We start from the raw sequence: 26,104 nt of genomic DNA on the forward strand, positions 1-26,104 counted from the left end.
CCCGCCCCGCAACTGCTGAGCGAGGGGCCCCAGTACGGCACCCGAGATGGGCCTAAATGGCTTGGGCAAAGACAAATAGCGGCTAAGTTCCACCAGAGGTCGGTATTGGCAGCTATCAGCTTTGCTTCGCAAAACTCATCCCCTTAGGTTGCCACCAGGGAGCCATCCATTCAGTTCAGAAGAATCACTCTACTTACTGATTCCCTTCATCACCGCAGGGTCTGCTGAAAGGAAAGGTCTACTTAATGGAGATCACTTGAGATGGGGAACTATCCTATGAAGGTAGCAGTTTAACTTTGGAACGGTGGCATCTCATTCCAGGCCCTACCAATTCGCTAACTGAATAGGATCACTCATATCGATCTATCACTTGTATCTAATCTCTGCCTAATCATTACCTCACCACCTTTTGTCCCAGAAAATTTAACTATCCCCTGATAACATAATGTGTTTGCTAGGATTGTTACTTGCCTTTTTACAATTATGGGTCCTGTCTTTCTGGCTAAATCAGTGTGGCTCTGATCCAATGCTCCTTTCTATAATAAAGATTTTGCTAACACTTTCTCTACAATCCTGAAATGAAATGCACAGGTTATGTAACTTTCTACCCATATGATTTCAAAAAATCAGTATGTTATTTGCCTATAAAAAGGAATGAGGTACTGATACATGCTACAACATGGATGAATCTTAAAAACATGCTAAGTGAAAGCAGACAGACACAAAAGGTGAGATAAGGTAAGATCCTATCTACAGGGGCACCTGGGTGGCTCAGTGGGTTAAAGCCTCTGCCTTCGGCTCAGGTCATGATCCCAGCGCCCTGGGATAGAGCCCTGCATCGGGCTCTCTGCTCATCAGGGAGCCTGCTTCCCCCACTTTCTCTCTCTGCCTGCCTCTCTGCCTACTTGTGATCTCTGTCAAATAAATAAATAAAATCTTTAAAAAAAAAAAAGATCCTATCTACATGAAATGTCCAGAAAAGATAAATCCATAGAGACAGAAATACTTCATGGTTGCCAGACACCTAGAGGAAGGGGGAATGGATTAATGGGTAATAGATTTCTTCCAGGGGTGACAAACATGCTCTAGAATTAGATATTGGTATGGCTACACAACTTTGTGAATATGCTAAACCCACCGAATTATACACTTTAAAAGATGAATTTCACAATGTTAATTATATTTCAATTTAAAAGTCAACATAGGGGCACCTGGGTGGCTCAGTGTGTTACGCCTCTGCCTTCAGGTCAGGTCATGATCTCAGGGTCCTGGGATCGAGCCCCACATCAGGCTCTCTGCTCAGCGGGGAGCCTGCTTCCTCCTCTCTGCCTGCCTCTCTGCTTACTCGTGATCTCTCTCTCTGTCAAATTAATTAATTAATTAATTTTTTTAAAAAAGTCAACATATTGACCTAATTATAATTTAGAATAAAAACAAAAGGAAATTAATTTAAGCATATGTGTTTCAATGTGTTAAGTGTTGGGGTATAACTATAGTAGGTGACTAGGAGATATATGGGATAGCCAAATCCCTGCAGCTTTATGTTGAACCTTCCGTGACAAATACAGATTGATAGAGGTATGCTGTATTGGTGATTCCAGAGCGAAAAGCTGCTACTGGTAACTTGATCTTCTGTAATGTGAACAAATGTTGGTAGTTGTTCAGAACAAAAACACTCTTTCCTCACTTTACCCAGTAACTGTAAACCAGGAATGTTCTGTGTATATTAAAACCATGTTAAGAACATAAAAACAATGGTGTAGCTGAGTTCCATTTCAGACTCAGACAATAATAAACATGTAGGTTTTCCACCTAAGTGAATATCCCCATGCATAGCAGGATGTCTTATACACCTGGCCCTGTCCAGCCTAGGCCATCCCTCCCTTTCTGTTGTCAGGACAACTGACATCTCTTCTCAAGGCATAGTGCCACCTTGTTGCAGTGCTGAGAATCACTGATCTAGACTGATCTAATGTTTATCCAGTGTATGAAATCAAGAGGCATTCTTTATAATAGAAAAGATGTATTTCTTTCCCTAGAGGAATTAGTTTTCTAAAAGGCAAATTCAGAGATGCTTTCACAGCTCCAAGAAAAGCAAACCTAGAGATAAATTATACATTGTGTTAAGTATGCCTACAGGAATTGCAGAAAATGGTCAACATAAGGGGGGAAAGGGTTATGAGTGGAAACAGCACTGCCTGCCTGAGCCTACAGCAAGTTCCAAGCATAACTTCCAAATTACCTACCAGAAAGTACCATTTATTTCTATTTCTATGAAAGTACCACATATTTCTATTTCTATGAAACCTTCCTAACAGTCTGATATTATTCTCTATGATCTTTGTCACCTGATAGATGAGAAGTATTATCTTATTTTCACTTGTATTTCTTAAATTTGAGAACGAATACTTTTTAATATATATTTATTGACTACTTGTATTTCCTCCGATTTTCTTGACACTTCTCTATAGAGTTTCCGTCATTTCAGTAGAGCTCTTATACACTAGGAATATGAATGATTCTCACCTATATTGAGACATTTTCCTAGGTTTAGATAGCTGGATCTGTCAACCTGCATAGAAGTCTGGAAGGTTATTCACAACTTGCTATAGAGTGTATCTCTGAATAATTGAGAATGGTTTTTTTGTTTGTTTGTTTTTGTTTTTAAAGAGGGAGAGAGGTCAGAGGGAGAGGGAGAAAGAATCCCAAGAGATTCCACGCCCAGCACAGATCTCACAACCCTGAGATCATGACCTGAGCAGAAACCAAGAGTCAGATACTTAAACTACGGAGCCACCCAGGCACCCCGAGAGTGGTTTTTATTTGCTTCTTTTGCTTACCTAATTTTTCTAAATGTCTAGAGTACACATGCAATACTACTGTAATAAAAGGTTATATAATGAAAAGATAAGTAGTATGTCCTAAAATTAAAATCCTTTTAATAAAAACCTTTAAAGAACATATGTGTTCGGGCACCTGGGTGGCTCAGTGGGTTAAAGCCTCTGCCTTTGGCTCAGATCATGATCTCAGGGTCCTAGGATCGAGCCCTACATCAGGCTCCTGCTCAGCCTGGAGTCTGCTTCTCCCTCTCATTCTTCCTCTATGCTTTCCCTCTCTCACTCTCTCTCCCTCAAATAAATAAATATTTTTTTAAAAAAGAACATATGTGTTCTACATGACTGAGAGAAGCCATATACCTTACATAGTGTGTCTTGAATGTTTTGATAACAGAACATGCTCTCAGAATCCAATAGAAACCTCAGATACTTTCCCCCCAAAATACACACCAAATGTAGCCTACAATATCTAGGGGTTAATTTACCCCTCTGAAGTCTTTCTATAAACCTACTTTTTTTACTGGCCCTAAGAACTCCCTCTCAGCGCTCTCAGGTCTAATTAAAACTCAGAAGAAATAGATGGCTTAAAAACAATGGAAACTGGGGCATCTGGGTGGTTTAGTGGGTTAAGCCTCTGCCTTTGGCTCAGGTCATAATCTCAGGGTCCTGGGATCAAGCTCTGCATCAGGTTCTCTACTCAGCAGGGAGCCCTCCCTCCCACTCTGTCTGCTTCTCTACCTACTTGTGATTTCTCTAATAAATAAATAAAATCTTTAAAAAAAAAAAACCAACAATGGAAACTACTGTACATCACTACCACCATTTAACTCTTATCCTATTGTATGTAATACCTGGACATACCACTGCCTGCCTAAGCCTACAGCAAGTTCCAAAATACCAATGTGATCAATACAAGAAAATCATCCTGTGCCATCAGGAGCTGCTATTGCCAATGCAGCTATTAAGGTTGGTTAATAGCTGCATTTTGGAGTGCCTTCCAAATGAAAGTATTAAAACACAAAGTTTTATTTTATTAAATTTCAAAACACAACCTGTTTCACAGATAACCTTGGCACAGTCCCATTAAAAGGATTACCTAAGGCAAGGCAGCAGCAAAGAAAAGATCCAGAAGCCTTGGCTCAAATGGAAAATACAGGCACCAATACAGCCTTCCCAGAAACTAGGTTTCCATTCTAAGTTCCATTAGCCAACTGGTCACTTCTTTTAAACTCCTCCTTTTATGGCTCACAGGCTGTTTGATCCAGGGCCAGAAATAGGAGTTTTTCTAAGATTTTCCATTTCTGAAAAAGTTAAAATAAGAAATGTGGGCCAAAATAACGTGCAAACACAATGGCCCAAAGTTTTGCAATAAACTCTTCCTGCTCCCTGTCTCTACCTTTTCAAATTCTATTTTAATTACCATGCACTCCATTCAGCTAGCCACTCAGCAGCTATTAGTGGAGAGCTTTATGCCATTCTGCTAGGCTCCAGGGGATACAGAAATGAACAAAACAGTCTCTGTACTAAAATCTTACATTCTGGTAAAGGAAAATGATATGTAAATGAAGGGCAGAATATGCTGCCTTAAAATGTGCCACTTTGGCATAAGGATTTTTTTTTGAGCTAAAGGCAATGAGAAGCAGATACAAGAAAAGCTTCTGGCCCTCCTATTTACCTAAAAGCAGGACAAAAATTTTCAAAGGTCTCCTTCCTCTGTCTACAAGAAAGAAAAGAGTTAATCCCAGGAGACAACTTTAGAACATTACCAATGAAGAAGGCATGGAAATAAAACTGCTGTGCAACAAATCTCTTGTTTACTGGGCTTTTCCTGGTCATCACCCCATAACTGACTGGTCTTCCTGAATTTTCTTTCTCTTCCGCTGAAAATGGCATATAAACTGGAGCTCTAAGCCATTGCTTTGAGTTACTAATTTTCCCCTGGGTACCTCACATGTATATATAAGATATACATGTTAATAAACTTCTGTTTTTCTCATTAGTCTATCTTTTGTTTAGGGGTCCCTGCCAAGAACTTATTAGACACAAAATTATTTTTTCTTCCTTTACTTAAACAAATGATTAAAATACAAGGAACTAAGGGTTACTACTACTAAGTACCTAGAAGTAACTATCAGATTTGGTGGTAGAAGAAAGAAAAATTAACTCAAACTCAGCTTGTATAGGTCAGAGTAGCTTAATGGTGAATAGTGTTGAAGGAGGTAATCAAGAGGACGTGACACTAGTTGACCCATAAACTGGAGCTGGGCAATCAGAGGCTCTTCACCCCTTCCCATCCCTGAAATGTACATTCTGTCCAGTTCCCACAGTGGGATCTATTCCAAGGACATGGTCTGTAGAGAGGTGTTGTTGAGACCATCTGGATGGTATATGTGACTGAGCTCACTTATAGCTTCTATATGAACTTTAAGATGATAGGTCCAGAGATCTACTCATCTTGCGAGCCACCCAAGAAAAGCCTCATAAGTAAATTTCCTCACTTACTAAAACTACCTACTGGGGCGCCTGGGTGGCTCAATGGGTTAAGCCTCTGCCTTCGGCTCAGGCCATGATCTCAGGGTCCTGGGATCAAGCCCTGCACTGGGGTCCCTACTTGGCAGGAAGCCTGCTTCCTCCTCTCTCTCTGCCTGCCTCTCTGCCTACTTGTGAGCTCTCTGTATCAAATAAATAAAATCTTTAAAAAATTAAAAATTAAAGGGGCGCCTGGGTGGCTCAGTGGGTTAAGCCTCTGCCTTCAGCTCGGGTCATGATCTCAGGGTCCTGGGATCGAGCCCCGCATGGGGCTCTCTGCTCAGCAGGGAGCCTACTTCCTCCTGTCTCTCTACCTGCCTCTCTGCCTACTTGTGATCTCTCTCCTCTCTCTCTCTGTCAAATAAATAAATAAAATCTTTAAAAAAAATTAAAAATTAAAAAAATAAAACTACCTACTGCCAGTTTTGAGTGGTATGCCTTTCTTTAGTCTTTCCTGCCCTCCATGTACAGGACCTAGTTTCAGATTTCACCCAGGAATCTGTGAGGTTTCAAACCAACAAGTAACCTGACATGTTGCAGGGGAAATAGCATGTTCCTATGTATGGGGACATGAAAGAGTGGGATGTTGAGGTACACTATGAACTCCACGGTGTAATGATGGGGTACAGGACACACCACACCAAAATACAGAACCTTGGCATAGTGAATATGTGACAAAACACGAGAAACAAAACCTAAGAAATAACAGGTACGGGAAGAACTCCATGATCTCCCCCTTCTTCTGAAGTAGATCAGAAGACTCTCATGTGAGAGTTGCTCTCCCTGTACCTGAGCATTATTATCTCCAAAGATGGAGGACGCCAAGAGGAAACTGAACAAACAGGCCTTGCTGAGTTTTCCCAGTTTACAACCCTCAGCTCTTTATCTTTTTGTCCTATCACATTTTTTTCCCACAACTTTCCACTGTTCATCAAATCTAACATAGTTTAACCACTTATTCAGGTCTCCTTCTCTTTATCAAGCCTCCCATGTCACATAAAACTTATATTAAATAAATTTGTACGCTTTTCTCTTGTTGATCTGTCTTTTGTTACAGAGCCCCAGCCAAGAAGCTTGAAGTGCAGAAGGGAAAAGATTTTTCCTCCCCTACTGTAGCATGAATAGAAGGAGGAGCCTAGGGTAATAAGTCTGGAAAGATGAACAGAGTCTGTGTCATAAAGCGGAGAATTTACACATAATGCTGGCTTTTATACTTAGTCATTGAGGAGTAACTGAACAGTTGTAAGCAGGGGAGTAAAAGATCAGATTTGTGTTGGTTTTTTTTTTTTTAAAGATTTATTTATTTGAGGGTTGCCTGGGTGGCTCAGTCAGTTAAGCATCTGCCTTTGTCTCAGGTCATGATCCCAGAGTCCTGGGATCATGCCCCGTATCAGGCTCCCTGATCAGCAGAGGGCCTGCTTCTCCCTCTCTTGCTCCCCCTGCTTGTGCTCTCCTTGTCAAATAAATAAAATCTTAAAAAAAAAAAAGATATTTATTTATTTGAGAGTACATGGTCATGCAAGCTCACAGAAGCTGGGGGAGAGGTAGAGGGAAAGAAACTTCAAGCAGACTCCCCACCAGGCATGGAGCGCAACATGGGGCACCATCCCAGGACCCAAGAGATCATGACCCATGAGATCATGACCTGAGCAGAAGGCTTAACCAACTGAGCCACCCAGGTGACCCATCACATTTGCGTTTTTAAGATTCCTCTGTGTGTAGGTGGCACATACCCACCAGAAGGAGTTGTGAAGGAACAAGGAAGGCCAAGGCTAGACTATCACTGAAAGCAAACAGGTGATGATGTGGGTCTGACTAACGAGTCTCCCATCCGGCTCCCTACTCAGTGGCGAGCCTGCTTCTCTCTTTGCCTGCCACCTCCTCTGCTTCTGCTTTCTCTATCTCTCTCTGTGACAAATAAATAAAATAAACTCTTTATCGGTAAATATTTCATTATATTTCTCTAAAAGATAAAGATATTTTTAAAAACCATAATTATTCACATAAAATATAAATCCACACTCAACAACTATAAATCCATACTCAAACTTCTCTCACAAACTTCATATTTTTTAACTGTCTGTCTGAATATTTTTTTTTTCTTTTTAAGATTTTTTTTATTTATTTGACAGAGAGAGAGATCACAAGTAGACAGAGAGGCAGGCAGAGAGAAAGGGGGGGGGGAAGCAGGCTCCCTGCTGAGCAGAGAGCCCGACGCGGGGCTCGATCCCAGGACCCTGAGATCATGAGCCGAAGGCAGCGGCTTAACCCACTGAGCCACCCAGGTGCCCCCTGTCTGAATATTTAAGTACTTAATTAACCAGCAAGGAACGATTAGCTTTGTTTTCCCTTGTATATTTTGCTATTGAGAGCATCATTAAGCCTATTTTTTTAAAAGATTTTATTTATTTATTTGACAGAGAGATCACAAGTAGGCAGAGAGGCAGGCAGAGGGAGAGGGGGAAGCAGGCTCCCCGCTGAGCAGAGAGCCCGATGTGGGGCTCAATCCCAGGACCGTGAGATCATGACCTGAGCAGAAGGCAGAGGCTTAACTCATTGAGCCACCCAGGTGCCTCAAGCTTATTTTACTAAGTCATATTGCTTGCATCATTCTTTTAATTCTCTTAAGTTTATTTAGTTATTTAAGTAATCTCTATACCCAACATGGGGCTTGAACTTATGACTCCAAGACCAAAAAGTCAGACCACTCCCTGATTAAGCCAGTCATGCACACTCATTCCTTTTTTTAAATCTGAAGTTTCCTCTGTACGTTCCCCTTCCATCTTGCTATTGTTTTTCTTTTCTTACAATGTATTTGCAGGTCATGTATCCTAAAGAGTTTCCCACATTCTATGTTTTATTGATTGTATCCTCATGGGGTATCATTTTTAAAAACCATACTCTATCCTGTATGTCCTGTAAACCTGTAAATTAAAAATTAGATCTAGGAACTTCATTAGATTTAGGTTCAATTCTTTTTTTCTTCCATTGGGAAGTATCTAATGTCTGCTTGCCTCTCTTATGTTGTGCCCCATAACTTGACCTCCAAAACAACAATAATTTATTTTGCCTACAAATTTGCAGTAATTAATATTAGTTAATTACTATTTTTAGATAGAAAATCTGGTTTACCTAAAACAGATCACAAAGTGGGGTGCCTGGGTGGGTCAGTGGATTTAGCCTTTGCCTTTGGCTCAGGTCATGATCTCAGGGTCCTGGGATCAGGCCTTGCATTGGGCTCTCTGCTTGACGGGGAGCCTGCTTTCCCCTCTCTCTCTCTCTGCCTGCCTGCCTGTGATTCTCTCTCTCTCTCTGTCAAGTGAATAAATAAAATCTTGGGGGAAAAAAACAAAAACAGATCATGAAGCTTCTAAGTTTGCCAGCATCCTCTTTTGGTTTTTCCTTTTCCCATCTTCAGACACATTTCACTGGAAAGCTTACAAAGTGATAAAAATGTCAACTAGAATATTTCAGGGAAAATTAGGAAAATCAAATTAAATTTAAGGAAAACAGGGCTCTGCTTCATGTAATATTGCAAGGCAAACAAAAAAATGAATGATGCAAGCAATATGGCTTAGGAAAAATAGGGCCAAATTGTTGTCTCAATGACATAAACTAATGCAGAGAAGAAAAACAGATTATACATAATAACAATAAAAACATTGTCTTTGCTGTGGAAAATTGAGAAAACATATACACATCCCTCTCCCCTTTTCCAACCCAAGCACAGCCTAGCTCGGTTTTGCTATTAGACGCTTAGCAAGTGGTTTACCATCCACCAGGCAAGACAACCCTCACCTGGATGGATGGCCAAGTATTACTGTTTTATAAAACCTACTTTACAAATCATTAAAGAAACTCTATAAGGCTATTGCTATTGCCAACATTCTCACATATGCTTTGTGTCTGCTTGGATCTGACAGGATTTTTTTTTCAATATTTCCATTCTTCACTAGCAACAGTGCTTTGCATAGCATACACAAGTTTGCACATTTTAATACTTAATGTAATCCCATTCTAATGGGGAAGTAATGCATATTGACACTTTTAAGCAATCAAATTTTCAGCACTTATTTATTGGGTAAGTTGAGGGGATAAAAAGTAATTCCAATTTGTCACAGAAAAAGAAAAAAATATCTTTAGAACTTGAAAACTTTAATTAAAGCAATTGTGTTACCCCATGGGGACAAAAAAGCCAGTAATGGCATCTTCCAAATTATGCTCTTTTATGGCTAATAGGTCTACAACTTACACTAATAAAACTAGTAGGGTCTAACCAGCCTTTAGAGATCATGTTTTTTAATCCTATTATACAGGTGAGGAAAATGAGACCCAAAGAACTTAACTGACTTGCCCAAGATCCCATAGTTAATAAGTAGCAGAGTAGAACTCTGAAGCCAGGATTTCCAGCATCACACACCTGTTTCCACGACTGCACATCAGTTGTCTTAACAAGTAATCATATGATATTTATGAGCTACATCAAAGAAGTCTGGTCCTTTTAAAATAGAAATCAGCTTGGTTTTGGCTTGCCTCATGATGGGGGCGGATCATAAAATGGAGCCCCCTATGAGCTCTGCACTCAGCAGGGATTCTGCTAGATTTTCTCTCTCCCTTTCCCTGTCACTCCTCACTCCCCCCAACCCTACTCGCTAACGCACTCATGCTCTTTCTCTCTAAAATAAGTAAATAAATCTTTAAAAATAAAATAAAAGTCAGCACCAGAGGCATATGAGTAGAAAACACTTAGGAAGGGTCATCCTCTAATGTTCATTTCCTCATGGTGTGTAAAAGTGCCTAGTGATCAACAGGATTAAGTACTCAGTATATCCCAGACATCCCTGCTTTATGAGCGCTTAATATTTATTTGTGAAAGAACATTAAATGAACTTAACTTACATGAAATTCCATAATGAAAAGTGGTAACAGGAGCCCAGCAGTTCAGCTCATGATCTGGGGAGTCGTTGCTCTGAATGGAAATACGGTTTCAATCTACTTACAGGTTTACCTGTAAGTTCTTTGTGCTTTGGCTGGCTACCTTATCTACTAAAAATTAATAATAATAATTATTATTATTACAGCGTACACTTCATAAAATTATAGTGAAGATTAAAAGAGATAAACTCTCTAAAGGGGGGGGGCGCCTGGGTGGCTCAGTGGGTTAAGCCTCTGCCTTCGGCTCAGGTCATGATCCCAGGGTCCTGGGATCGAGCCCCGCATCGGGCTCTCTGCTTGGCAGGGAGCCTGCTTCCCCCCCACCCCCTCTGTCTGCCTCTCTGCCCACTTGTGATCTCTGTCTGTCAAATAAATAAATAAAATCTTAAAAAAAAAAATATCTAAAGGGGTTGGCAATGCACCTAGCGCACAATTTAACTAAAATACTTTGGTTCCCCGTGAGTGAGTGTCTCATGTTACGTGTAAGAAACTAGTAACAGGGGCGCCTGGGTGGCTCAGTGGATTAAGCCGCTGCCTTCGGCTCAGGTCATGATCTCAGGGTCCTGGAATCGAGCCCCGCATCGGGCTCTCTGCTCTGCAGGGAGACTGCTTCCTCCTCTCACTCTGCCTGCCTCTCTGCCTACTTGTGATCTCTCTCTCTGTCAAATAAGTAAATAAAATCTTTAAAAAAAAAAAGAAAGAAACTAGTAACAACGAGGGCGTTGTAAGACAGGCAGTCCTGGTTTGGCAGGCAATCACAGGTTCAAAGCAAAAGTCTCTGCAATTTAACAAGGAAGTATTTATATCTCTAACTACCCCTCAGTAACAATCAATAGGAGACAACACTTATGCCAAATGAAAACAGGAACCCATCCCAAACCTCTCTTCCAACTCTCTTTCAAAACGAACAAAATTGAACAAAATACAGGACTAAGCCGCCCAGCAAAAACCAGCTCAGCCCCGACCACTCAGGTGTAATCCGGAAGCCCACAACACCTCTGAGAAGCGTAGGGTTTGAATTAACGGAAGGGACCTCACGACCCTGGCCAGGGCACTGGGCGATTTTGGTGCCCAACACCCGCCTTTAAAATCATGGGTTGTCCTGGCTGCCTCGCAAACGTCCTCCCTCAGCGCGCCTCCACCCCGGGCCTGGGGCCAACACTCCCAGGAAACCCCCAGTTGGCAGCCACAGCCACCTCAACCGGCGCGCGGCGGACAGCCTGTTACGTCACGTCGGCGCCGCGCCGCTTGGCAGGCCCCCTCTCCACCTCCTCCTCCCGGCGTCCGCGCCGCTTTCTGGAAGCTTCGTGAAGGCGGTGGGCGCGTTCCGTTAGCCTGCGGCCGGCTGGAATCCGGGTCCATCCGTCCTTCCCGAGCCCACGCAGACCCAGCCAAGTTTGCCATGCCCGAGAACGTGGCACCCCGAAGCGGGGCGCCAGGCGGGACTGCCGGCGGCCGCAGCAAAAGCGCCTATCAGGACCGTGACAAGCCGGCCCAAATCCGCTTCAGCAACATCTCCGCGGCCAAAGGTATCGCTCCCTGAGTCCGACCCGAGGCCGTGCGGGGTCGAGCTTATACTCTCATCCTGAACTTGGGTTGCTAAAGCTCATTTTTCTGTTACTTGAGATAATCTTGTCCTTCCAGGGATGACAGCTCAGTTGCAGGGATCTTTACTGTTTTCTGCCGTTATTCCCAAGGCCAAGTATGGAGACCTTGGGGCTGGCCCTATTGTGGGTCTTACACGCCCGTAATTTTTCATCCCCGGTCTCTGATCACGCTTCAGGAGAAAGATGCCGAGGACCGCAAGCAGCCGTCCCTTGGGATCTGACACATAAGCGCTGCCGTTTATCTGCTTATGGGTTCCACTGGTGGTAGAATGTTGTTTGCAGAATACATTTTAGTTTTCAAATGTTCCTATAAAAATATCATTTAAAGATGCTTCTGGCGCAACTGATGAAACGAATTTGGTAAACTCCGCGCTTACATTGGGGCGGGGCCCTTTGTACTGGACTGTGGGGAAGACTCACACGTCCTGATGGAGCATGTGGAAAGCCAGGTTGTGCATTTACGTTCTCCCTGCGTGTGCAGCCAAACCCAAGAAAGTCTAGAAATATGGACGATTTGTTGGTGTTTCTTTGTTTTCTATAATTGTATATGATAGAAATGAAAATCTGAGTTACAGTTCTCTTACCATTACTGAGTGGCTTTGTGACCTTCGACCTTTAGCCAACGTTTCCTCACCCATAAAATTAAAGATAAGTGTTCGCAGGCGTCCCCCCCCCGCCCCGGAGTTGTGAGAATTAAGAGTAGTTGTTGAGACAGAAGAGCCTGGAAAAATGAGAACGAAGACTTAGAGATCTTAGCTGATGAATATTGAGTATTGAAATATAGTGCGTATTTCATTACAGTTAGAGATTAAAGTGCAAGAAGACCTGAGAGGTGAAGATTGAAAGGGTAGGATGGGGCCAAATCTTGAAGGGCCTGGTGAGCAGAGGCCACCTGAATTACCTGACCATTTTTTTTTCTTTATTTTTTATTTAATTTCTTTTAAGTGTAACAGAATTCATTGTTTAGAACCTGACCTTTTTAAATGAGAACTCATAGGGGCACAACTAGTCTTTCCAAGTTAGACAAAACCCAGCAAACTTGATAGAGAAAAGTTGCTTTAGTTTAGGTGCATTTTCAGGATAATTCAGGGAGTCAGTTTTTTATTTGGATGTTATCTCAAAAACATGCCCCCACCCCAGATTGGTTGATAATGTAAAAACCATAAACACAGAAAAGTAATACTAGTTCTAGTAATCTTGAGGAGGTCCTTTTAACAGACCCTACTGTGTGCCATACTGTATTTTAAACATCAGACTCTTGAGATGTAAGCAGTCTAAAATCTTTTATTTTTTGGATAGGGTGTGTTTTCCTAACTTCATGTAGATGAGTGTGAGGGCATTCTTAAAGTGAATTGGTCTATTGGTAGAATCATGGCCATGGGGTCCACTAAAATCTCCTGAGAGGCTAATATTGACTGGATAATTAGAAATAGCAGTCCAAAATTATGAGACAATTAAATAGAAAATAACTTTAAATTATAGCAGGTTTTTTTTGTCCTTGAGGTCTTTATGTATTATTCGTGCAGTAAAAGGAAGTATGCTGGTTGTGGAGTATATGATGATTAGGGCACAATCTCAGCCCTGTGTATATGGGGTGAGGTGGTATGTGAGGAAGGGGAGGGTCTAATTATTTGTCTTGGGCTTCTCAAGGAAAAGGTATTTGTCTTGACTGTTAGTCAAATCCAGTTTCCCTTCAGTGGACCAATAAACGTTCGTAGGGAAGTAAATAAGAGTAAGTAGTTTCAGAATGGTAAACTATATACCCAGTGGTGTTTCATAATGTACCGATGATGACTGAAAGCTAGGGTTTTTGTTTTGGTTTAGTGGGTGGCAGGGTATGTAAAGACGGGCCATCTTTATACCAGCTTCCCATTGGTGGACAAGTCTTAGCCTTCAAAAATTACACTATTTGGAGAAGACAGAATAGACAAATAAGGGGAATTATATAGTAGGAAGTCTTGCCTCTCCTGTTGCTTGTGTTCTTTTAAGGAATGGAGAAGAAATGCAGTCTCCATTTTGAGCTCATACCTACATTGTGCTTATTTTGATACTTAGAGGAAGGTTAGGTAAATCCTCAAATTTTATTCTACCATAGGCAGGGCACAAAGTATTACGTAAAGTGACTTTAACAACAAAAGGTGAGTGTCATACAATTAAAGGAATAAATTACTGTGTTTCCAGTAGATTATTATTACACAGTAAATTTTCTTTAATAGACACAATAAATGGTTGCACACCATATCCTAATAAGGACAGATGATCATTTGAGAGGAGAAATATGTTGCTTTTTTTCAAGAGGTCCTGATTTCTTCTTTCTGTTTACAGCTGTTGCTGATGCTATTAGAACAAGCCTTGGACCAAAAGGAATGGACAAAATGGTAAAAAACAAACAAACAAACAAACCAAAAAACCCAGCGGATTATTCATTACATATTGGGTGCTGCTGTCCACACTGCAGATTCTCAATAGTGGGTTAAGATACGCTGCCTAAAGAGCAAAAAGTGCTAGAAGGGTACTTTGAGAGTTTAGAAGACTAATAGATTGCTTTGGGATGAGCAGGACTTAAGTATAATTCATATTTTTTTAATGATCTTTAAACAATGAAAGTACATACACAAAAGTTGTTATCTATTGTGTTGTTACATGGGAAGTAGAGTAACGCTGTAGCTATACATGCTTGAGTTCAGTGTTCTTATTGCTGTAACTGTGACCCTGCATGGTTCTGTGGAATTTCAGTTGTTCTATTGTGATTGACAGGCAGCATAAAACATTGCAGTGCTTTCCAGACCATCCAGTTTTGAGAATTATACCCTCAAATTCAGTGCTAATTAACATCCAAAATGAGAGAGAAACCATATGAGGGATTATCTGGATGATACAGAGATTATTATTCCATGTAGATATTTTAAAATCTGTCCCTGCTAGTGAGCCTGTTTACCTTTTGTTGAAAATACTAAGACATAAGTTACTTTTTTGAATGTAAGAATTGTATTTACTGTGTTTGTGGTGCTTTTTGAAAATCCATGGTGTCATTTCTTTCTTTCTTTTTTTTTTTTAATTATTTTTATTAACATAAGATGTTAATAACATGTGCCCCAGGGGTACAGGTCTGTGAATCATCAGGCCTACACATTTCACAGCACTCATAATAGCACACACCCTCCCCAATGTCCATAACCCAACCACCCCTTCCCTACTCCCACGCCGCCCAGCAACCCTCAGTTTGCTCTGTGAGATTAAGAGTCTGTCACGGTTTGTCTCCCTCCCGATCTCATCTTATTTCATTTTTTCCTTCCCTACCCCCCACAGCCCTCTCCCCTGCCTCTCAAATTTCTCATATCAGAGATATTTGATAATTGTATTTCCCTGATTGACTTATTTTTTCAGCATAATACCCTCTAGTTCCATCCACGTTGTCGCAAATGGCAAGATTTCATTTCTTTTGATGGCTGCCTAGTATTCCATTATATATATACCACATCTTCTTTATCCATTCATCTGTTGATGGACATCTAGGTTCTCTCCATAGTTTGACTGTTGTGGACATTGCTGCTATAAACATTCAGGTGCACATGCCCCTTCAGATCACTACATTTGTATCTTTAGGGTAAATATCCAGTAGTACGATTGCTGGGTCATAGAGTAGCTCTATTTTCAACTTTTTGAGGACCTCCATGCTGTTCTCCAGAGTGGCTGCACCAGCTTGCATTCCTTGCTGGGTCATAGAGTAGCTCTATTTTCAACTTTTTGAGGACCTCCATGCTGTTTTCCAGAGTGGCTGCACCAGCTTGCATTTCCCCCAACAGTGTAGGAGGGTTCCATGGTATCATTTCTTATGATGGATATGAACCCAGTAGTGTTAGTAATTCTTCTTAGTAGTATTTCTGCTTTGTGTTGTGTGTGTCTAGATTTCCTTCACTTTGAAACAAATGAAAAAAAATAGCTGGAGTAAAGCCAGGTATTTCCATTTGTAAAGTTAGACGCTGCATATTTCTTAAATCACTATAGTAATGCAAGAAAATTTGAAATTAAGCACAGTTGTAAACTATGCAGACATAAATTAACTTCTCTACCAAGAAACTTTAAAATTAATAGAGCTTTTAGGGTGTCATTGTGCTGGGTAAAGAACAATTTTTTAAATAACAGCTTTTTTAAAAAACGAAACTTTACAGATTCAAGATGGAAAAGGTGATGTGACCATTACAAATGATGGAGCCACCATTCTGAAACAAATGCAAGTGTTACATCCAGCAGCCAGAATGGTAAGTATAATTTTAGATGAGGTTGCTTTTTTTTTAAGTGTATTGCTTGATATTTGTAAACAATTAATGCTGTTTTATTTGATCACATTGTATTATTTAAACACTGTAAATTCTTTTTTGTGTTAAAACAGGCATGTTTTTAGGATACATTGTGTGCCTAACATTGTGCTCTTCAGTGCAAGGTTGTAATAAAACATGACTCTCCTTGTCCATAGGAATGTACTGTATAGTAGAGGAAGAAGAAGATAAAAACATGAAATGGCTTTAATAGTTCAGTGGGTGTTAGTTGGAAGAGAGCAGTGTAATCTTAATTGTGTGCAAAATCAAGTGTCTAAAATACTGAGGTTTATTAAAAACAGTTATCAATCCAGCTTAAGTGTGATGATGATTCTAGTATAAGTGAGAAGTCACCATATCTGCAAAAAGAAATTCCTGTCAAAAAGTTACGTTTGATTACGTAAAGGTGACTTTTAAGATGAATCAGATTAGGCTTATCCGGGGTCAATTCAGATAAACTACCAAAGGACTCCAAACTGACACGTGTGTCTTCCAGAATCCCCTGTTCTTTAGTTTCCAAGTCTACAGGGTACCTTTGGTGCAACATCATTTACATTTTCTGACAGGAACTTTTAATAGCTGGGGAGAAAAAATGTATAACCATAGTCTGAACCAAAAATAGAGAGTATATGAGCAAAATTTTGCATGTCACAAATATATCAATCATTTTAAAATGAAACTCAAAAATAAATAAAATGAAACCCAAGAAGTCAAGAATTATATTACGGGGCGCCTGGATGGCTCAGTGGGTTAAAGCCTCTGCCTTCGGCTCAGGTCATGATCTCAGGGTCCTGGGATTGAGCCCCGCATCGGGCTCTCTGCTCAGCAGGGAGCCTGCTTCCTCCTCTCTCTCTGCCTGCTTCTCTGCCTGCTTGTGATCTCTATCTGTCAAATAAATAAATAATCTTTGAAAAAAAAAAAAGAATTATATTGAATCTTACAGTGTTGATAATAAATTGTTTTTGACACTGATATGAAGGCCATTTATTTATATTTCACTTAGACGTTATTGGGTCCTCACGTTCCTCACTGACCAACTTAGCGTGTTCTTTTATTTAGCTGGTGGAGCTGTCTAAGGCACAAGATATAGAAGCAGGAGATGGCACCACATCAGTGGTCATCATTGCTGGCTCTCTCTTAGATTCCTGTACCAAGCTTCTTCAGAAAGGTAGGTAGGACATAGGACATGTTTTATTACTAAATAAAGGCCAAAAGTTACTGAGTAATAGATTTGGTATTTGATTTGGAATAACTAATTGTGTTAGGAATTTTTAGGTTAAATTTTGCTGTGTTTATTATATGAATAAGAACATTGTTTTTTTTTGTTTCTTCATTTTTTTTTTTTTCCCTCAACCAGCCTTCATTTTGAATGGAACTTGATAAAATTTTTGCTTTTCTAAAATAAGCTGTGGTGGTGGAACTGATCTTAGATTCTAGATGAGAATGATGATTTGGGAAAGGTAGTATAGTTTCTTCTGGTAAATGCTGCTTAATCATAGTGGAGACTCTCCAGTCACTTATTCTGTTTATAACATAGATTTGTGGTTTTGAAAAGTGTAAATATCGCATGAGTGCAGAATTGACTGTTCCAGATTAATGGAAATAAGTTATTTGCCATAATAGCAGTTAAGGTTGTTCAGACTGTTTTATTTATAACTGAAGCCTAAGTTAATAGAGTTCATTTAAAAAATTATGACTACTATGAAATTATAATGAATAAAAAAATCTTAAGGGGTGTCATACCTAGTTTATGTGTTGTAATAACTAAATTTTAACAAATGACAGGGATTCATCCAACCATCATTTCTGAGTCATTCCAGAAGGCTTTGGAAAAGGGTATAGAAGTCTTGACTGACATGTCTCGACCTGTGGAACTGAGTGACAGAGAAACCTTATTAAATAGTGCCACCACTTCCCTGAACTCAAAGGTGAGACCAGTACTAAGGGATCGTTTTTAAATTACTTTTTAAAGCTTGTTAAGAATTGTAACTCTTAGGTTGTGATTTTTGATGCTGTGAAGTTCATAAACGTAAGGTCTGGAGTGTCTGGGTAATTGAGGTAATCTGTACAACTGAATTAGTTAACATCAAATTTTCTTCAGGGCTGTCAGATAAACTGTACGTCCATGTTATAGACGGGAAAATAGATCTAGTGAAGTTAAGTAACTAATCCAAGACCTATCAGTAAGGGATAAGTGGAGATTGGAACCCAGGACAGGTTTACCCGTCCGTGGTCCCTCTTAACTCATAGCCAGTGCTGCTTTTTTAGTTTTCAAGTGTAAAGCATTGATTTTTTTTTTTTTAATTTCCTGCAAACTTAACGTTCTTGTTTTCTGTCATGTTCTGTGTCATCCCCCCCATTTTTTTTCATCAGCATTATATTGATACATTCATCTTCTTTCAGTGAGCTGGATAGTGTTAGTGACATACATGATAACTATTGAATGTCCTCAGACCTAATATGGACAGAATAGCAGGGTCACAGAGTCTAGATTGCTTGGTTTATTGCTGGGCTCATCACTTGACTAAGCTGTGTGACTCTGAATTTCTTCATCTGAAGACTGAGCGAGTAAATAAACATAAAGGGCTAAGACCATTGTCTCACATACAATAAGCTCTTAGTAAAGTGTTAGCCAGAAGTTATTTTTATTAGTCCCTCAGTATTATGTGTGCACATACAGAGCATTTGCTCACAGATTGATTTTAGGTAAGAAACGTCTACATATAATTTGATTTTTGGATTTTCTATCGAGCTGCTAATTTAGACAGTCCCATCTAAAAGGTTAATAAACTAGGAAAAGAACCCTACATATTTTGTGCCCTTGGTGATGGACCCCTGAGTGGAGAAGACAGTTTGTATGGAATGTTGTGTCGTGTTCCCATTCTCCCTGTCACCCCAAAAAAGTGGTTAAGATTTCATCTTGAAGATCTTAGTTATTAAAGAACTAGGATTTGTGTGTGTGTGTGTGTGAGAGAAAGTGACTTTATTTAATTTTCTTAATTCTAGGTTGTCTCTCAGTATTCCAGTCTGCTTTCTCCAATGAGTGTAAATGCAGTGATGAAAGTGATTGATCCAGCCACAGCTACTAGTGTAGATCTTAGAGACATTAAAATCGTTAAGAAACTTGGGTAAGCATTTCTAATTACGATTTTAGTAAAAATTAAAAGGACACCTGGGTGGCTTAGTCGATTAAGCCTCTACCTTCAGCTCAGGTCATGATCCCAGGGTACTGGGATCAAGTCCTGCGTCAGGCTCCTGCTTCTCCCTCTGCTTGCCATTCCCCCTGCTTGTGTGCTCTCTCTGTCTCTGACAAATAAATTTTTTTTAACAATTAAGAACTTTTATTTATGTGGGAATCTCAAGAATTTGTATTCTGTTATGATGGCAAGGCATTAGTATGATCAAAGAATTTTAGGAATTGGGGCAGTAATAAATGTGAGACTGACTTGTATTCTACTGGACTGATGATTTTTAATCTGTTAGCAACCTATTAAACTTACAGATTTCCACCCTTTGTTAACTGTGTCCTCCTTGTTTCCTTTTTTCTTAGTGGCACAATTGATGACTGTGAGCTGGTGGAAGGGCTGGTACTTACTCAAAAGGTGGCAAATTCTGGCATAACCAGAGTTGAAAAGGCTAAGATTGGACTTATTCAGTTTTGTTTATCTGCTCCCAAAACAGATGTAAGTAAAAGGAAATGAAATTAGTTCCTTATGTATGTAACTTTCTAATAGCTTGGATTTTTGTTCAATATTATAAAAATACAGTATAGTGATACTAGTGGTAAAGATCATAGATTCTGAAAGAATTAGTTGGATTGAGACAAAAGAAATTATTGGATGCGACATGACAGATCTATGGCTTCAGTTGGCTGTCATTGAAATTGAGTGTTGCCTCATAGATGAAGGCAAGTAACAGTAGGGGCCCTATGTATGAAATAATAAAATTAGGTTATCTAAAAGTTACAGAGTAAGTGGAATTTCCAGTTTCTTGGTAGGTTTCTGAGAAATCGCCATCCATCCTGTAGCAGCAGACAGATCTTTTGTCCTATATTTACACAAATGAAAGTTGAAACCAGCTTACTATTTATACTCTAAAGAAATATTTTTTAAGGTATTATCTTTTAATCGTAAGTGCTTTTTCCAAAAGGGAGTGGTTGATCTTGTCACTTTGCTCAGATTTGCTCTTCTTTTACATTGTATTGGCATATAGGTTTCCTGTTGAGTCATGTGTTTCCCAAATGTTAAACCCATAGAAAAATTAATGTTTTATACACGTTTAATTAATAAGATTTGTCCCTAATACCACCTTTTAGCATACCAGTTTTTCTAATAAGCCATAGAGTTAAAAGGATACAACTGAAATTTCAGTAATGCATATCTTTCTATGAAAAAAATTGACATATTCAGGAATAAGGATAACCATTTTAAAATTGCCAAAGTGTACTTGCAAAAAATATAAATAACACAGCAAGGTATATAGATGAAAGTTAAAGACCTGAGTTACAGTTGGTATATATATTCATTTTCCTAGACCTTTTCTATGTATGCCTCTAATTTGTTGTTAGGCATGATTTTGGTTGAATTTATTATGATATGTAATATTTTCATTAAAAGTCTGTCCTTTTACTTAAAAACTCTTTTAAACACACACAAAAAAACCCCAAGAAACCGACCACAAAACTCTTAAGAATGCAGTTTATTAATACAATGTTCTTTTTTTTCTCAACAGATGGATAATCAGATAGTAGTTTCTGACTATGTCCAGATGGACCGAGTGCTGCGTGAGGAGAGAGCCTATATTCTCAATTTAGTGAAGCAAATTAAAAAAACAGGATGTAATGTCCTTCTCATACAGAAGTCTATTCTGAGGTGTGGGAGCTATTTATTTTGTTCAGCTTTGAATGACAAGTTCATTTTAGCAAAATTTTTTTTAAGCAATTTTTTAAGAAACATTTGGAGTGGGTAGATCACTAGAAATCTAGAATGAATCTGCATTTTGGGACATTGTATTCTGATAAATCTTCTAAAGTGGGTTCTCTTTCCACTGTGATGATTTAACTGTGTGGGATATATAGTTGACCCTTGAGCAAGGTTTGAACTATGTGGGTCCACTTACATGTGGATTTTTTTTTTTTTTTACAGTACATAAATTTTTTTTTACACTACTATAAATGTATTTTCCTTGTTGTTTTTAAGTTCTCTTTAAGTAATCTCTGCACCCAACATGGGGCTCAGAACTCATGACTCTTAGATTAAGAGCTGCATATTCCAACTAAGCCAGCCAGCCACTCCTTCTTATGATTTTCTTAATCCACTGAGCCACCCAGGCGCCCCTTTATGATTTTCTTAATGTTTTCTTTTCTCTAGCTTTATTTTAAGAATACAGCATATTGGCTAGCTATGTTTTCTGTAAGGCTTTGGTCAGCAGGTTATTAGTAGTCAAGTTTGGGGAAAATCAAAAGTTATATGCATATTTTTTACTGGAGAGGGGGAGTTGGTGCCCCTAATTCTCATTGTTCCAGGGTCAGCTGTATGTTCTTTCTAGACCAAGTTCCTAAATATTGAGCAAATGGAATGCTTTGTTTTTGATACGTTTGGATTAGAATTGGTTAGCTAGCTAAAAGAGGCGTTTATTTAAAGGTCCATGGAATTGGCTTGCCTTGAAATTTAGCAGTTCTTTTGGGGGGATTGCAAGATAGTTCGTGGATCAAAAGAATTTTCCAAAGTTTGAACTGATCCCTTTTATTTCCTTCAGTGTTTTCTTCTAATAAGTAGATGTAGTCCCTTGTACTCTCATTAATAAATGTTATGTGAGAAAATACTAGGAGTGACTATTTTATATAGAAACCTTGATGAAGAGTTTGATTACCTGGTTCTCCTACCAAGTCATACTATAGGTAGTGACCTTAAGTAAACTTCTCAAAATTTTAGTTAACTTATCTGTAGAACAGGGATCAGAATATCCACTCTTCCAGTGTCACAGGGTTGTCAGGAGCTTTGTTCAGATAATTTGTGAGAAAGCATAAATTTGTGGAGTCTTGAATTAATCATATGTCTAAATTCATCAAATATCAATAAAGTTTCAATTATCAAAGATACACTCATTTAGTATTAAAAACTATGACAGTAATTACCTTTTATTGTATTCTTTACAAATAGTGTTGCCTGGGGTACATTTTAATATGATCCATTGGAAATCTTCAAAGAGTTTTGAGCTCATAAACTTGGTCAACTAAATTTAAAGCGTCTTCCTGTACTAACTGAGTTATTCATCATTTAAACAGTAATGATGAACAGCTTAAAAAACAGTTTAACAGCATTTTTATTTAATCTAGCATTGACCTAATCACTGATTTTGTGTTTTAGAGATGCTCTTAGTGATCTTGCATTACATTTCCTGAACAAAATGAAGATTATGGTGGTTAAGGATATTGAAAGAGAAGACATCGAATTCATTTGTAAGGTAAAATATTTGTAGCTTCTGTGTGAAAATATCCAGTAATCAAATGTTGTATTAATTTGTGGGTTTGATATTTTTCCCAGACAATTGGAACCAAGCCAGTTGCTCATATTGACCAATTTACTGCCGACATGTTGGGATCAGCTGAGTTAGCTGAGGAGGTCAATTTAAATGGTTCTGGCAAACTACTCAAGGTAATAGTATTGTAATAAAGCTTTTATTTACTTGGGTTTTTGTTTGTTTTAACCTTTATTTCTGTACCTAATTCGGAGTGTGTTTACTATAGATTACAGGATGTACAAACCCTGGAAAAACAGTTACAATTGTTGTCCGTGGATCTAACAAATTGGTGATTGAAGAAGCTGAGCGCTCCATTCATGATGCCCTGTGTGTTATTCGCTGTTTAGTGAAGAAGAGGTAATACAAGTCACTGAGTAACATTTTGAATGTTAACGTTTTTATTTGGACTATTTTTAAGGTATAAATAGTAAGTTATTAAAAATAGCTTTTTGTTGGATACAATAAGCTAAAAATATATTTGTGAATTTCAGAGCTCTTATTGCAGGCGGTGGTGCTCCAGAGATAGAATTGGCCCTACGGTTAACTGAATATTCACGAACATTGAGTGGCATGGAATCCTACTGCGTTCGTGCTTTTGCAGATGCTATGGAAGTCATTCCATCTACACTAGCTGAAAATGCTGGCCTGAATCCCATTTCTACAGTAACAGAACTAAGAAACCGGCACGCCCAGGGAGAAAAAACTACCGGCATTAATGTCCGAAAAGTAATAATTTAGTCCTTAATTATTACAGAAAATGTTGATCAGAATGTTAACAACTTCATAATTGTCTATTGAAAAAAAGGTTTTTTTTTGGTGGACAGCAAAGCAAGATTTATTGAGCAATTTGTAAAGTTTATTGAATGGTAGAGTACAAAGCTCCCAGAGAGGAAGGGGACCTGAGAGGGTTGCCTGGATGAAAAGCTTTTTAATCGAAAGTAATCTTGTGGGGGAGCTGGGTGGCTCAGTTGATTAAATGTCTGACCCTTGATTTCGACTCAAGTCATGGTCTCAGAGTTGTGGGGTCAGGCTCCCTGCTCAGTGGGGAGTTGAGCTCAAGATTCCCTCTCCCTCTGCCCCTGCCCACCGTGCTTACTCACTCTCAGGTAAATAAATCTTCTTTTTAAAAAAAGTAATCTTGGGTTTAGTGGCACCTGGCTCAGTTGGAAAAGCATATGACTCTTGATCTTCATGTTGTAAGTTCAAAGCCCTGCATTATGCATAGAGATTACTTTAAAAAAAAAAAAAAAGTAATCTCAGATCCAAGTATGAGAACCGCAGGTCAAATAATGTATGCCATTGAGTAAGAATGAAGAGGATGTCTTGAGTGAAAAGTAGTGTTTGTTCATTACTCTACTACTTATTGATTGTGTAACTCTTAGTGAGTTACTTGGTCTGTGCTTCAGTTTCCTCAGTTGTAAAAACAGGGACAATTAATAGTTCCTCAAAGGCCTGTTGTGAGGATTAAATTTATTACCAGGTAGGAGGCTCTTACTAAGTTGCCTGGCATAGGGTAAACATTACATAAATATTAATTGTTGCTGCTTTTGTGACCAGTAGCCTAGTATACTTGTGTAGCGTAAACATAACTAATAATCTTCCCTTTTGTATTAGTGCTTTATTAATGTCTCTATTGAAGAGACGAATGATAAATAATGTAAAATAACTGACAATCCAAGGATAAATAGATTTATTTATTTATTTTTATTATTATTATTTTTTTAAATAATACCGAACTCAAAAGGAAGGGCATTGCCTGGTTAGGGAAAGCTTTATGAAGGTACAACTTTGGTAGGAGATGAGGAAATTTCAGGTGGGGAAACAAATGTTTTATAGGTGAAAGGAACCAAGAAACTACTTGTTTTGTCTAGAGGGTTATACGCTGGTCATATAGTGGACTTTAACAAGAGCTAGAATGAGGAGGCCTTTTGAGTATTGGGGCAGTTGTGGAGGAGTTTTATTTTGCTTTTATTCCAGTAGTTGGGAACTACTAATTTTTTTTAACCAAGAGGCTAAGATGATAAAGTATTTTTAGGAGGGAAGACTGGAGGCATGGTTGCCTATGGCCATCATCACATAATGCAGCAATCCCGAGAGAAGGGAGACTGAGATAGTTGCAGTAACAATTTAAAAGTGGGATTTGAGGGAGATGTAAAGGCAGGGCAGACCAGCCTTGGCCATATTCAGAATTAGGGTTCAGGGATAATTTGAGCATTAAAGATCTTAGATGTAAAGGCAGGGCAGACCAGCCTTGGCCATATTCAGAATTAGGGTTCAGGGATAATTTGAGCATTAAAGATCTTAGAATTTTTGCCTGGGTATTTTTAAATTAAAGATTATTAGGAGTTGTTGGGGCACCTGGATGTCGTTGGATGTCTGCCTTCGGCCCAGGTCATGATCCCAGGGTCCTGGGATGAAGCCCTGAGTCAGGCTCCCTGCTCAGCAGGGAGCCTGCTTCTCCCTCTCCCACTCCCCCTGCTTGTGTTCCCTCTCTCGCTGTCTCTCTGTTAAATAAAAATTTTTTTTTTCCCAAGATAATTAGGAGTTGTTTGGGGTCTAGGATTGGGGAAATCCAGAATTCCGCCAAAACTAAAAATTCAGTTTTTCCAAATTTTCTTTAAATAGAACATCCAATATAGAGAAGAGCTTAATAGAGTATTTTACTTTTGACTAGAACAAGGGAAAACTAGGTTCGAAAGGCCTTGTGTCATACTGGTAACAGTGTAATTGGTGAGGTATGTAATCACAGACACTAAAAGCAATTGTGCTATTTGGCAGGGTGGTATTTCCAACATTTTGGAGGAACTGGTTGTCCAACCTTTGTTGGTTTCAGTCAGTGCACTGACTCTAGCAACTGAAACTGTCCGGAGCATTCTGAAAATCGATGATGTGGTAAGTATAGATTATGAATTTTCCCTACAGGGTCAAAAAGGTATATTTTTTAAAGGGTTTTGGGAGGGGAACAGGGCGATACATACTACTTTGTTGGCCATCAAGGTGGATAACAACAGTTCATACTTTTTACAGTCATTTCTCACTTGTGAAAATAGGATTTGGTAATCGGGCAGTTTGGTAATTGCACGAAACTTCTTTGATCATTAAAATTCTATTATTATAAGTTGTTGAACTCGGGTTTTTTTCTTGTCAGGTAAACACTCGGTAATTGGATGAACACTGGCCGACTGGCATGACTGTGGCCCCTAAAGTGCTTCTGGAGTGGAAGATCACCTTGGTGTTCCTTGCTGTTTGGAAGATTGTTTCCTTTGTGAATTCCTGGGCCTGGTCTTCCAGTGGCACTTGCTTAAAATTGTGTTGACAAAACTTAATTAAAATATTAAATGTTTGGTTTCAAAAA

General features: G+C 39.1%; 1 protein-coding gene across 1 annotated transcript; it reads left to right on the plus strand.

The window, feature by feature from the left end:
* The first annotated feature begins 11,557 nt into the window (after positions 1-11,557).
* Positions 11,558-26,104, plus strand: CCT4 (chaperonin containing TCP1 subunit 4). Its single transcript, XM_045979658.1, has 14 exons — positions 11,558-11,830; positions 14,234-14,286; positions 16,081-16,170; positions 17,287-17,395; positions 18,013-18,155; positions 19,234-19,355; positions 19,778-19,910; positions 20,959-21,098; positions 22,596-22,692; positions 22,773-22,883; positions 22,976-23,106; positions 23,241-23,475; positions 25,528-25,641; positions 25,898-26,104. Exons 1-14 carry the CDS (start codon positions 11,704-11,706, stop codon positions 25,910-25,912), a joined length of 1,620 nt encoding a protein of 539 aa, XP_045835614.1. The 5' UTR covers positions 11,558-11,703; the 3' UTR covers positions 25,913-26,104.

This window comes from Meles meles, chromosome 15 (assembly GCF_922984935.1).
Source record: "Meles meles chromosome 15, mMelMel3.1 paternal haplotype, whole genome shotgun sequence".
Taxonomy (NCBI): Eukaryota; Metazoa; Chordata; class Mammalia; order Carnivora; family Mustelidae; genus Meles; species Meles meles.